The sequence below is a fragment of the Fibroporia radiculosa genome (assembly GCF_000313525.1).
Source record: "Fibroporia radiculosa TFFH 294 genomic supercontigs, scaffold3261, whole genome shotgun sequence".
Classification (NCBI taxonomy): Eukaryota; Fungi; Basidiomycota; class Agaricomycetes; order Polyporales; family Fibroporiaceae; genus Fibroporia; species Fibroporia radiculosa.
The window spans coordinates 1-14845 of record NW_012133381.1 but is presented as its reverse complement, the minus strand read 5'-3'; the positions used below and the strand labels follow the sequence as shown (position 1 = coordinate 14845).

Sequence of the window (14845 nt, the reverse complement as noted above, 5' to 3'; positions counted from 1 at the left end):
CCCCCCCCCATGTGCTGTGTTCTGGTATGCGTATGGCGATCCGGAACGTGCGTATGGCGCAGCTGCAGCTTCGACGCATGCTGAAACGTGAGGCATGTGTCGCTACGGACCCCAGCGGGGCAGCGGTGAGAACGAGGCCAATGTGGGACAGCCGCATGCGGCGTACGCCTGTGGTCATCGATATAAGGGTCCTCCGGCATGACGATTGAATCAGGAAGGGGAAGGGCGGCAGTAGTGGCGGCGTGGCTGCAGTCGTCATCGTCTACAATGGTGCTGAAAAGACTGGATGAAGCTCCACAGGCCATTTATACAGAGCCCAGGAACAAAGGAGTGGTGGTCTACGACGCGCGTAGTAAAACAATGCAAATCCGCATCGATACATCGGACGTGCGCGAGCCTTTGCAGTCTGTCTCGGTATCTGTATTGGCTTGTATTGTCCCTTACGGGTTAACTGCTTCGCCGAGGTACGGGCGATGTTCTTCGTGCCACTTCATATAGCCCCAGGCAAGCAGAACTCGAGTAGAATATGCGGATAAATTTGAAAGTACCGATATGCGTATTGGCTGTCGAGTCGCTACTATACTATTTAATAAGCGGTAATGGGGGTCCAAAGCGCGTGTGTGGATCAATGCGAGGCTTCGATACGGACCATGTGTCTCCCTCCTCATTGTAAGTCATTATCTGCGTTTACTGTCTGCTGACACTACGGGACCAATGAATATTTTTTAATGGACCTTGTTCATTATGGAGCCAGTGTATGGGGTGTTGACAAATAATATGGTTTTATGAAAGGGATAGTGACTGTAAGTCGCAAAAGCTGCCATTAGATTCGGAGTACTCGTCCGAAGAGATTCAGCTCTACACTCACCGAAATGACCGCATATCAGTGCTCAGAGGCCTTTCAAGCGTATTTCAGCCGTGATCAGACTCAAGAAGGACTGCGCGTATCATTCGCTCTCTTGGATGCTTGATCCACGCATTCGTGGCGCGCGCACGTCGAGCTCGGTAACGCGGCACCGTATGCGCCTTCCTAATGGACGTGATGGGTGGAAGGATTTGGAAACGCAGGAGGAGTGGATAGGATGCTGTGTTGGAGTGACATCGGCGACGCCCTTGGCAGCACATGGTATGAGTGTCCCGGAGACCACCCCGAGATCCAGATGCGGTGAGCAGGAGCCAGCGTGGTTCGCGCACTGCAACCCTTGTCGAGGCTCCTAGCTGCGTCCCAGTAAAAAGGAGAAGCCTGGAAGCCTGGGCTGCCGCGGGTGCCTGAAAGAACGGCGTCGACGGCCGCTGAAATGCGGGCTGCTGCCGTAGTACCCTGCAAACATGTGCAGCGATGACGGTTGAAACGGCGCGAACGTGAGTCAACGAATGAGAAAGGAAGTAGACAGACGCACCTCGCCCATTCTGGGCAAATCGAGAGTCGTGGAGTACGGGTACCAGAGAGGTGATGGAAGTGGGATGTGTGCCCATTCAGCCAGGAGAGCTATGGGTGCTGGGGGCTGGGGGCTGAGTGCTGTGCTGTTGAGGTTGTTTGAATGAGTACAAGACGCCCTATATGTGGTGGTGGTGATGAATGATTAGTGCGCTGGGGGCATTTATACTCTAAGGGTATGGATGGCCGATCGCGTAGAGGTCGTGGAGAAGGCCAATGCGCATGGCCGTGCGCACAACAAGCACACAACAAGGCTAGAACCACAGGACCCGCACGCGATGACGGATGTGGGCATGGGGTGCACCCACAAGACTGGCTTTGGCGAAGGAATCGCACTATTACGAGGCCAGCTCAGTCGGAGCGCGCCCCGCGGGGAATTCATGACCACAATTATCGTTGAGCGCGTTTGAAGTTTGAAGTTTGAAGACATGATGAACGAATCTGACCCGAGCATGTAAACCGCATGTGAGGGAATAACATACATTATTCTCCTTCTACTTTCTCGATATCGAATTCCAGAGTTGCATGCCGCACGCCCGGTCAGAGATACTAAGATGGAGACAACTTGTGCGCATAAAATGCATGTACAAGTCGCAGAGATAGAACGAGCGGGCAGATGAGCATCGTGTGATGATGTCGAAGTCAACGGCCCGTGTCTGCAAGAGAGAAAGGCCCGGGCGTGCGCGCATACGCTGACGAGAATATGCTGACGAGCGCGTCATATCGGCGCCAACGCGCGCTCGCGCAGGTCTCCCAACGTTCTCCCTTAAACGGACTCGGACACAGGGAAAGCCTCTATAAACGATCTCTAGGACATACAACTCTCGCATAAGCCCCAGAATTCCACACGACCTTCGAACAAGCCCAAGCTCGAGATCAGACCCCACCTCCACTCAGCTCTCTGCTGCGCCGTGAACCACGATCGATTCTTTGTACTTGCGCTGTGGAAGCCATTCAGTCTCGCGCTTTTTTTATGGGCCAGACTGATCGCGATGGCAGATGAATGAGGACACTTACCTTTGGAGTCATATTTGCGCTGTTAAGACGTCCCGACGAGTTCTTGGAAGAGTCACTGGAGTGTCGTTTTGATGAACGAGCTCGACTCTGCTTGGGAGCGCAGTTATTTGAAGCATCACGGTATCCGGAAGAGGGTGGGGAGAGAGATGAGGACGTGTACTCGGAGCTCTCATCATTCAACCAAGGTGTCTCTAATGGCCCTCGCGATGCGTAGCTTGAAAAGTACTCTTGGACAGTATCGATAACGGGCTGCTTCGTGTGGGAGTTCCCTCTGCATGAAATCGAGTCGCTTGGAGTCAGGGACTCTGAATCGCTCTCGCTGTAGTCGGCGCACGGGCGGTTACCCTGGATTGAGCAGCGGTGTCCGTGCTCTTGGAGGGAAGCGGAAGCCGCGGTCTCCATTGTGTGGATGATGTATCGCAATTCTGCGCTTTCCTGGCGGAAAATCTCGTTCTCGTCGCCCCACCTCGCATTGCGAACGCGCAGCGCATGGTTCAGAGCTCGCAATTCGTCGACCTCTGCGCGTAGCCGTCGATTATTGTCCAGCTGAACACTGAGAGCCTTACTGAAATCTTTCATGTTCGTGAGGAGACGCAAGACATGCGGGTTCCTCGATACCTCGTGGAGCTTGAGGTTTTCGACAGGGGTCGCAATAGAAGCGGAAACGATAGCTTCGGGGACACTGGTGATATGAGGAGGAAGAGCATTGGACATGGTCGTAGATCCTAGCCGCTCGGAGGAGCTCAAAAGAGAGACGGAAAACTCGCCTGTGTGAGCGCCACGTATATAAGTCGCAACATGGCCGACTGAGCGCGCATGCATGCATGCACTGTGACTATACAACGACTTGGTCTGACTGAAAGCCATCTTCCTGACTGACTTTGCCCGATATCACTCCGGACCATGGCGTCGCTCTCCGGGCCGGCGGATTTCGACTCCTCGACAAAACAGGAACGAACATCACAGCACACACCTCTGAAGGTGCCCAGCTGCATCAAGATCAAGTCAACATGGTCTTTCAGAGCTATTTATAAATACAGTCAACGCTACTCGGTACAGAACAAGCATCGAGCAGACTCACCGTTACAATTGCACATCCGACACAGACGAGGACAGAGACTTACGCAAACTGAAGCCGTTCTAGTCTTACGGTGATCGAGACTTAGACCAAGAATGCAGAGACAAAGGGATGTCGCGTCGTTCCTCCCCGTGAATGGTTGCACAACGCGCGTCCGCTGCTGCTTTGTTCCGCTGCACATAAATGCGGGGACTGCTCTGGTAGAATGTCGCAACCTCGCGCATCACACATCGCACACCAGACTTGATGTTCACGATAACGATGACAGCGCAGCCCTATCTGCCCTCTTTCCTGATTCGATCGTCGTCGTTATCGATGCCAATCTTGCTTGTGTATACAAACCCCCACTGCAACTGCAACATGTGAAGCGGGCGAAGTTTGGAGCGCATGATGATCAGGTGTGTAGGAGAATCACTGAAGGGATGCGTTCGACGCCAGCTGACCAAGGCTCGTCCCAGACCTGGAAGACCGCTATGAGCGTTAACGGGAATCCACAAGGAGAACACGCCTCTATATGCTCACATATATAGTGGACAACGCAACTTCGGTCCTATCAGGCAAAGTGTGAGCCGCACCCCGCCATACAATGCACCCTGTACCGACATCCGCAAAGACAGCCTGTATGCGTTGCCATCGACCCGCCTTGCTGTACTTCCAGCATCTCTCGTCGCCCTCCTTCGCATCTTACATCCTTTCGCACCCACACACCGAATACAAGGGCTTACAGGTGTGAGACGGGGTCGGAAACCTGAACGACGAAGCGATGAAGTGATGTCGCGCGAGTCTGAAGAGATTTGCTTACCTAGGAAGTCCGCTTCAAAATCATCCAAATGCCCTATGCGCGCCATCGTATCCATGAGAATATCATTAAATCCCATAAAACTCGGATCTGTTCAGCGCCAGTGGGGAAGTTATGAGATGTGGACATATATACATATATGAAGTAGGATAAAGCTATTGAAACCACGTTGTCTGTTCGATGAATAGCATACATACATTGATATCCACTGTAATCGCTCTTCAGGGAGATGTCATAGACCTCTGAGAGATACAGGAAGTAGGTCAGACAAACGCGAGCCTTGGACCAGCCGCATACAGGCTACCACAGCGAAACCAGACGAATCGCCACCCACTTCGGCGCTGGAAAGTCCTGGGCAATCCGGCATGCCACGACACAGCCAGGAACGCATAATTGCATAGATGAATATGTTTTCACTGAAATAAAGATTGAGCATTGACGACGCAGGTACTCAACGCACAGCATGGGAGGTACTTGGAGGAGGCGTTGGAGGAGAACGCTGTTGCAGCCTCAGACGCCGAAGTGGGTCCATGCGGTAGTTGCCGAAGCGGGGGTCTATCTCAGATCCCTGACGACGAATGCTGCCGCTCCCGCAGACGGTGTACGTACAATACTGTCTCTGCCAGTGGGTTGACGATGGACAAGACGAGTGGGACCGTCACCGGGAATATGAGATAGGCTTCGCTTCGGCAGTGATTGGACGGTGCTACTTCGGCTGCAATCCCTTCCTGCTTGCAGAATGCGATGCTGCTGCTGCACGTTCAGTACGAGAAATGTCCCTAGAGGACGCTATCCTCCTCCGTGCATCTGTGAGTCATAATCCAGATGATATCGCCTCTACAGTGAAGACAGTGAGCTTAGCGTAGGTCTGCATTGCTACTACCAAGTCCAACGCGGACGTTGCCCACGAAGCTGAGTGCCCATTCAAGTTTCCTCTCATTGATGGAACTTCTTATTTCTCTTTAAGAGGTGCTGAGTAGCGTACAATTGTGTGCTGACTCATCTGTGTCGCTGGTGGCGGGACGCCACACTGAGAAGCGCTTTACGCAGCAACGCTTTTGTGGCCTTTGGAAATCGTGGCGGCGACAACGTGTTGCCACGGTCTATATTTCTGCATGCGGGTGTGGCGCAGCAGATTTTGGGAATTTGATCTACATATGCTCACCCTTATGACGGAACTAGACAGCTATTTTCGGTGCTGATTATTTTTCCATCCTCACAAACGCAGCTTGACGTTGAATTTTTTGGGGGGCTGCACCCGCGTTTCAACTCAAAACAAGCCACCGTTCCCGGCCCTTGGTCTTCCATGCCCTGCGTGGCGTAGGGGTCTGCTGCGGGCCACGGCCTTGGGTCTGTGTATGGCATGCGCTTTGTCCTCAGCAGAGGCGGGGCCACGTCCATCCCCAGGTATAAATACCCTTCCTAGTGTTCTACAGCCGTCACTTCGCAACTCCATTCCACAGTTCCTCCAGTGATCTCCTCCACAATGAAATTGCGCCTTTCTGAGGCGCGCTGCGCTGCTTGTCCCAGCCGCCATCCCTACCTCGACCTTCCTGGTTCAATCGTCACTCTCTGGTACCCGCGGCCAATATCGCGGATTACCTCTGTCTCGGCGACCCCGACAAGTTCGACTTGGCCACTTACGGCGTGACACTTCCGCCTTGCCAAGCAGCTGTCGCATGTCCCTGTCCCGCACATGTTGTGATGATGCGTATGTTGAGCCCTGCCCATTTACCCTCGCATTACTAATCGCTGCCCTGCTTCCACAGCTTCGCGTCTCCACCTTCTGGTCCGCTCCGCCTTGCACATGCCGCTGCTCCGCGCGCGACTCAAGGTCCAAGCCCGCGCGTCCACATTGGTGTTTCGGTCTTGCACCCGACCATGAAAATACATACCGCGGGTCTAGCTTGCACCCACTGATTCTGCCATACTCCGCATCCGCCGCCCGCACATGTTCAGCCCTGCAAGAATAATGAGAGAAAGAGACGTCGCAAACACCGGCAATGTTTTTCGAGCAGGCTGTGGCGGCAACGTGGTTAATAAGCCGTGTGTGGGCGTCCGCACCGCGATGGCCAGTCGGCTAACGGAGTTGATGCGGTGGTAATCCGCACATCATGGTCGCCAAACGGGCGTGTGCTCGATGCGTTGTGAATGGAGAAGGAGATGTATAGGGCCCAACGAGGACAATTTAGACAGAGGTCTGACACTGGTGGGGAAAGGGAAAATGTGCGCGTTGGCGCGAAAATAGTGGCGCGAGGCTGTACTCCGTATACGAAAAGAAACACGGGCACGACAATGTGCTAATTTTATAACTACTACTACTTTTATATGCAACAGCAATAGAAGTGCAACACTGTGCTAACTTTACAAATTACTTGTACAATATGCTATGTTCTCCGAGCTAGCATCGCATTCGGCCGAGCCTCACAGGGACGTAGCCAGGGTTGCTAGAGCCCACTTTGCAAAGTTCTTCTTGAAGTTCTTCTGGGACGCCACTGGTAGAGCCTGAATGACTACTGAAGCCGCTGTACTTGTATCCTGCAGTGGATCAGTAAATGTTCGCGAGAAATAAAGGTGCAGTGCCAGTGAACATATCTGTAGCGAAGGCGAATTGAGGGATATACGAAGCCAAGAGGTGCGGAACTCGTCGGTCACCGGGTGGATTCCGGTCATACTCAGGGAGACAAAAGAACTGCAGCATCGTGAGACAGGCTTGTGTTAAAAACCAGAGAAGAATATTTCTGTAGGCGAGTATCTGATCCAGGTCAGATCAAGTTGTAAGGGTTCTTCTTGGCATGGAATATTTAATACGGTGAAGAGTATCTTTATCTAGAAACGAACGGTACGCAGAAGACATCTACCAATGAGCCATCGAGAAAGTGAGTTTGAAGAGAGTGGCCCGTACTGATCCACGTCCACACCGGCCATATAGCCAACCGCGAAGGCCTCCGTCTGGTGCTTTGGCCCATGCCACTCCCTTCAGAGTCACATGGGCCGTCCACATCGCTTTTGTATAAATACTCGCGGATGGTAGAACCCCAGTAGCATCTCTCATCGTGCTGCCTCCCCGTTGCTTGCACTGGCAGCAGCACTCTAATGTTTCCCGCTGCTATGCACTCACCTCTCGACGCACCCAGCCTCTGCTTTCCTCCTCCCAACCTTCATGATGACTCAATCGTCACCCTCTGGTACATCCTTTGCCGCCTCAGGCGGTCCGGGCGCTGGCAATCCAGCTGAAGTAGCGCGTGTGTGGTTCTTCTGCGCAAGCTCACCGTAAGTAGAGACGATTCTCAGCAACTCTTCGTCAAGCTCAGCGGTATACTTTGCTAAACTAGATTCCGTGTTGATGTACGCTGGTTCACGCATCTCCAGCACAGAAATATAGCAGGGAGCCCTCAGTTCCCGGGACGGGGCCAGTCCGGGGTCGACGCCGATGTCTTCTGCGCAGTCATGGAGTGGCTGTCGTTGAAGCGCGTGTGGTAAGGCAGCATGCGACCTTCATAAAATGAGTGCTAGCTGACTCCCGGCGCTCGCATTCAGATAAATACTGCGTGCCACTGTCCATACATCGCTCCCACGTCAGCGGTGATCCTGAAACACGCTGTGTGATCAGGCAAGGGTGGTGTAGGGCGTGGGTGCATCAAATGTGCGACGGGCAAGGGGGTGGTCAATACCCTCTGCGGTATTGCGAGCTGTTTGCGCCGCTGTGCGCACTATTAGGTGGGTAGGGAGACTGGACGCTGGACAACATCATGTAAGTCCGGCCATGCTAATGATACCAGAATACTCATGCCGTCATAGCCGCTTTCATGGTGATCCCCCATTTCTGTATGGCCCTCTATGCAAACCCATCACGTAGTCTTTTAATCCGCCTGTCCTCCCGGATTAGCCAAAACTGCATTTCAATCTATCTCCGTGCCCGGATGTCTCTATCACTGTACCACATCTCCATAGTGTAGATTTTGAGCTGTACTTCCTATTAATATCTCAGTTTGCATTTTTCCCACGACCGACCTCATAAGATGTTGGCATGACTTATCTTCACCATGACTAGGCCTCTTCATCTTTATTCCTGAAGACATCTATAAGAAAGAGAAACATACATATCATGCATTGTTGCAGAACACGCGGCGTGAGCGAAGACTTTACAAAACCAACGCTCCTTTGTTCCATTTCCACATATATACCCCCCCCTTGAGCAACCAACGAATGCTCGCAGGATTCTGTGCCACAAGACTCAAAAGCGACCGTCCTTGTTGCACAAATGCGCCCACCCATGTCTCCACGTAAATTCCCGCTTCCTGATTCAATCGTCGAGCCGTGCGTTCCTCGCGGGTTTGTTCTCGTCTATCCTTAATTTCACATGTCTATCATGTTGGATTTGAGCTCTGCTAGCAAGTCCTAGTGCGCAAGTGGGTTAAACCTCATCTTCATATACTCCCGACAGTGGTGACATCCCGTTCGTCAGCAGTCCCCTAACCGCACCACCTCGCAGTCTCATCTTGCGGAACTCACCTTGCGCCGTCGGCGCTCTGACGTTCAGCTGGTCTAGGAGGGCGCGACGCGAACAACTATACGCTCAAGTCTAAGACACGTCGATACGGTCCAAATGCGCCCCAATTCATCCACTTCCAAGGATGCGGGTATACAGAGAAGAAAGCGACGGACGAGAGAAAATACCAGAGCAAATAGAAGCCCGCCCTTTCCATTTCAACGTCGTCGGCTGCACCCTCCATCGATACTCGTGGTGATGCGCATGACTGTGTCTGCGATTGGTTCTGTACATGTGAGTCCAGGAGCGGAGGTCGGACTGCGAATGGCCATCAATGCACGAAAATGATAGGACGACAACGACGACAGTGAACATGCCGCACCCGGACCGTTGAAGTTGGGCAGCGAGCTCGCGGCTTTAATTTACAGCATGGCGGGGTATCTTCGTGGGCAAAATGGTTGTACGAGTAGATTCCAAAGGAACCAGTGCCTGTAGAGTTGTTGTAATAGTACCGTACCACGTCTCCGTATAAACTTCTGAACCTTGGTACAAAGTACGCTGATTTTGCTGGTCGTGAGTGGTTCGACGAGAACAATCCGCAGGGGCTAGCACGCGACTCTGCACTCTGCTGCCAGGCTTACTGAAAATTCGGATGCAGTGGTTGCGAGGAGACTTGTTTCGGCCCCTGCCGGACGCTGCCTCCTCTCGTCGCAGAGTTGAAGCCACCGCCGCTTGCCTCTTGGTCACTTTGTTCATCTGCTTGTCTTGTACGAGCCAACTGCAGCTTGCCACCTCTGTCTCCGTCTGTCTCTATCGCTATGTGCTGTAGGAACCACTCATCTCGTTGCATCCTGCTCGTAAGTGTCAACATGTAGATCCCTCTTTCAATGTCGATGGGTCGACGATATCGACGTTGATGCGAGGATAATGGGGTCGTCCTCGCGTGTCTTATGGCATACGTTCTTCATAGATGTAAGTTTTTGCTCCGGCTCTCCACCCTTTTGGAGCGTATGTTGTTTAGGATCGATGATTTCACGTTTATGACTTTCACCATCTTCAAGGAGGACGTGCTCGATACAAGTTGCCATATCGGTTCATAAGATCTCTCTCTCTCTCTCTCTCTCGCTAAACACCTGCCCGCGGCCACCATAGCGGCATGTTACCGACGATATTCCTCCAGACGCTAGGCCATTGAGAGACAAATAATGCCGACTCAGCTCAGTACTGTATGTCCTCAGTTTGTTTTGTAAACCTTCTTTCGCTGCCTTTGAAATGTACGCATCACCTTCGCGGTTGCGAATGTATACGGGATTATCCTCATGAGTTTCCGACTCGTGCGAGTGGGGGGCTGCTTTAGCTTGTTCGCCATTCAGAACTTTACCCCTCCATACTGCTCAATCATTGTAGCCATTTTATTTTGCTGTGCATCCGGACTCTACAGTGCCATACAGCCCACATATTATATTACGTGAACTAATATGCCTTTTGACATTGTACTTCCTCATTTACTATGATTTATTTATGGTAGATTGCATATGCCGCCGCGCTAGCTTGCCTGTTCCACCTCGCTCATCCGGTCTGTCGCATTCGCCGCTTAATCTGGCCAGACCTCGCCCCTGGTCGTGAGGCCGGAGACGAATACATTGTCCTCGCGTCCAGGTCGCTGAACGCAATGTACAGACAATAGGAGGGCCACTTCTAGTGAAGGATGATCGATGAGCTTCCAGGCCAGTTTGAAGCAATCACAAAGGAACAGGGTGTAGAAAATGATAGTACGTGATTCAATTGTTCTAGCCACCACTCCATTCTTTCCTCCTTAAGCCGCAACATGATGACGCGTTCCGTCTCGTTGCTTTGTTCATTGCTGCATAAATACCCTCAGGGCAAGGCCACTGCCATCCCGCCAATCCTTCTCCCTCACATTCGCACATCTCTAGTGCCGGAACGTCTATAAACGCTACGAGATGACCCAATCCTCTGCCTTAGCTGACTCGCCGCGCCCACGCACACAGTTGCTGCTTCCTGGTTCAATCGTCGTCTCTCCCCACATTCCTTGCGCCGATTCGATGCGTATGCCCACTCGCGATTTTCGTCTGTGTACGGCCACTAATTGCCTCATATACCCGTACGAGAGATCTGGCGTCCTTGTCCCACATACGCACTTGGTCGACAATTTTGGGAGTGGCGCAGCGATACTCTACACGCGAGAGTAGAAGCTTGCGATGTCGCAGAAGCAATATGAATGTCTGTTCAAGTTTCATCCGACGCGTCTGTCTTCACAGGAACAGGCGTGTGCCATGTCGTGTCGCTTCTGAAACCACCCACGGCGAGCCTGCGCGCAGTGCCACAAGGCAGGGGTGGTGGTAAGTTGCTATCGTTATTGTATTCATCAATTCCTCGATGATGGGTATTTTCAGCTTCCAGCGGTATGCCTTGACCAAGTGTTCGGGAAGGACCCCTTCCTTGCTGTGCACCACACCCTGCAAGACTAATTGAAGTGCTGCTCCGAGCACACGCAGTGCACTATGACTTCAAGTGCCCGTGCATTCGATGAGTGACGTTCGAACTAGGATCCCGACGTCTCTGCTCTGTCAACCCGTTCACCTCCTCCCTGCTGGCAACATCATGTCTTCCCTGTATGTTTTCGCTCTATCACCATATTGGATGCCTTCTGCATGGTAATTTATCCATATGGCAGAGGATGAGACAAGCCAAGAAGTGTCCTAATAGTAGTAGAAGACATGCTCCAATATAACAACAGTCTTTTCCTTTTTTGGGACTCGCCTAAGGTATGGATCGTCTTTGTTTTTCCATTGAAATCCGAGTTTTCCCTTCTCGGATGAAATTAAAGCCAGCTTAACCCTAAATTTTACAGACGAACCACTTCGTCGCAGCATCGGCATAGCTCATTTGGATCCTTGCCGACCGAAGAGAGGTTCTCAAGCACGATGTCATAACGTTGACAGACACAATGCTGTCGTTGTTTTAGTCTCCCTCGTCGATTTTATCAAGCAGCATGACCAAAAGCAAGATCGGCGGCTCCTCCATTACCGTCAGACAAATTCACCCTCGCTCTCGTTCTGACACTATGGCCGTTTGTCCGTCGATGTCACGGTGTGAGCGCAGTCTAATAACTTACCCGCTTTTGCTGGTGCGCCTGGGATGTAGCCAGTCCCTCGATGCACTGCGGAAGACCATCTACAAGGTGCATTTATGTCCTTAGGGCAAATACATCACGAGATGGAAACTGTTGCAAATTAATATGCGTAAATTTACTCCTTTAAGGTAAATATATCATCCTCGACCTGCTCGCATTGAGTAATTACGTTGGCTGATCCTTTTTGATTTTGATAATTGTCTTATTTATAGATGAATACTTCGCCTGAAGATGGCACTGTCACGCTGAGGGACTGGATGGACACGAAGTTTCCGAAAGCGGAGGCGAACGTTCCCGGAGAGACAAGTTTGGCACGGCCTGCCTCAGCCCTGGCCTAGGTCGATGCAGGGAAGAGGAAGCTCCATTATTCGCAAGGACACTCGCGATGTCTCATTACGATGATGCAAATGCTAGTCTCCTCAATTACGGGGAAGACGTTGGCGTGATTGAGGGTGGGTACAACTTTTGATGGTCGCATCTGGGGCGCTATCATGATGACCTTCTCATTGGGCTGGCCATGGGTAGTTCAGGTTACAACGGATGAAGAACGACTAGCGACATAAGAAACGTACCTATATTCGAGGAGAGCGGCCATACGGTGGCAAAACGCACAAACTACATAAAAATTCAGTAATCATTGCCTGTAAATGCGATACATGCGACGTACCCACGTCGCTAACCAAGGGGTAATAGGGCGTGGACGCGCGGTTGCATTTATTTTGACAGCCATTGCGCGCAGGCTGCCCGCATGGCCGGTACCTAGCCGAGCGATGGCACGGACGAACAAGAGTGGGTCATCAGAGCTCTGGAGATCGACGATTGAATCAGGAAGTGGAGGAAAGTTGGAATATAGGCGATCCACATTTGACCAGTGCAAGACGAGAGCAATGAATCCGAGGAGCTGAATGCTTCGATTTCAACACACCTATATATATTGTCATAGACTGGGTCCTCTCGCGCTTTCCCTTGTGCTTCTATATGGCCCAGGTCAAAGCTAACGCATCATCGGAGTCGTACGTCACCCATGGCTTGTCTCATTGGAACACGCTTTGATCGTCAAAGCACATATCCACTGATCCATCCACATACAAGTACCTCTTTTGATGTCTCCATCTCCCACCCTGTCATGTACTCACCGTAAGTCTGCGCCCTCAGGGCCGCTGCGTATTCGTCACACTGGAAAACGCCCGTTTCAATCGTTGCCCCCTGGTATCCCGGCCCCTCATCAATCCGTCTTGAGTTTCTTCAGAACCACCTGTGACTTGTCGCGTAGGACATTAATGCCCCCGGTTCTTTCTGCTTCCCCCATCTAAAGGCGCACGCACTGTCGCTACTACTTAGCGGATAGTGCTGATAGAGCTCCTGTGTGGAAGCTCGCACTCGCATTTAAGGTCCTCAGATCCTTCTCAGATTAGCACCCAAAATTGGCCAATGTCGCCAATCTTCACGTCGTTGTGACTAAAGGATTTCTGAAGGTGACCTGGAGCCCAAAATACCAGATGGTGTTTGTGACTGCTGTCATCGAAATGTGGTATGTCATGAGTTATTCTTTCTCGTTTTACTCGCCGATGTGTCGTTGTTGTGATGCAGAAATCTCTACTACCTCTGCATACAACGCGTTGAAAGCAGTCCATCGCGGGTGCTCAACTAGGCAGTGAGTCCGCGGCCGGTGGTAATTTTCTGCGCCATCAACCGGGCTTCCCATTCCCAGCCTCACTCACAAATGTCGTGGGATTCCACAATCCATAAAAACATTTGAGTCTCTGGCATTGTAAGAACCAGTGTGTAAACAGTTGAACGTGCTAGCCTCTTCATAATGTCATTTACGTTTTTCTTCGGTCAACTTTATTTGCAATGAACGAGGTTTCTCTTTTGTGTGCAGACTCAACTACCGACGCATATGTCACTTCCCGCCCTTAACGATCTTGAAGAACGTTTGGGTTGGGTATATTACCATGCAAGGTACTCAAGCATTCTAACTCTCCTCCGGTGCCATACAAGGTAAACAACATATAGCCCTAACTGTACATACTAGATGCCATCGGTAAGTACTTCTTCCATGTCCGTGGAAAGCGAATCGGCCACGTTTGCTAGTAGGATGTCATCGGTAGTCTGAGCTCCAAGCTATACGTCTGAGCTCCCGAAGACTTCGCCGTATGTCTTCATTCATGCAATGCGAAAAAAAACACGCTTCTTTGTTGGAGGTATTCCGTCTACTAATCATGACTTGTGCGCATGAGGCCTGTGATAGTCACCACGGGAAGCCGACAATGTTCTGGAGACAGGTACCTGCATAGATCAAGAGATTATTTCAGTATTAGCGCGTGTAGTTCGAGAAAACTATTTATACACTCGTAACCCTCGTATAAGGCCCTCAAACCCACTACGTCCGCTCCCTCATCAAGTCGTCGAATATCTGTGTCCTCAGGTCGTGTAGCAGAGAACACATCTCGAAATACGCTCGAATTGCGGAAGAGCATCGACTTGTGTACTTGAAAACGCGATATCTCCGCCTGCTCTGAGCATAATGCTCCCGTCTTCAAGCCATGACTCCTCGTCGTGTTCCCAATCAGAATCGGAACAGAATTGAAGTTGCTTTCTTAAACTATTTATAGGTTAAAACTAGAAGACATTCTGAGATTCTCAAGAAGCAAAGGGAGAACTTGAGCCCAGAAGGTGGGGTTGTAGATGAAGAAGTGCAGCAAAAGGCGAGGACTCATACAAATGATTGGCATTGCACACAGGCACTTGAACCAGTATCTCAGGCTTACTGATGCCTTCAAGGTACCTTTGACTTGTTGAATGAATAGTGAGATGCACCTACAAGTTCTATGTACAGAACTGCTACAAATGGTTCATGGACA

At 51.3% G+C, this 14845-nt stretch overlaps 2 protein-coding genes across 2 annotated transcripts; both read right to left on the bottom strand.

Moving 5' to 3' along the window:
• Window positions 1–2331: 2331 nt before the first annotated feature.
• FIBRA_04614 (uncharacterized protein) lies at window positions 2332–3169 on the bottom strand (the record flags this gene model as incomplete). The annotated part of the gene is made up of 2 exons (XM_012326405.1): window positions 2332–2379; window positions 2456–3169. The coding sequence occupies 2 exons, from the start codon at window positions 3167–3169 to the stop codon at window positions 2332–2334; spliced, it is 762 nt and encodes a 253-aa protein (XP_012181795.1).
• Window positions 3170–7503: 4334 nt separating this feature from the next.
• FIBRA_04613 (uncharacterized protein) lies at window positions 7504–12711 on the bottom strand (the record flags this gene model as incomplete). The annotated part of the gene is made up of 3 exons (XM_012326404.1): window positions 7504–7772; window positions 12554–12596; window positions 12649–12711. 3 exons carry the CDS (start codon window positions 12709–12711, stop codon window positions 7504–7506), a joined length of 375 nt encoding a protein of 124 aa, XP_012181794.1.
• Between the last annotated feature and the right edge of the window lie 2134 nt (window positions 12712–14845).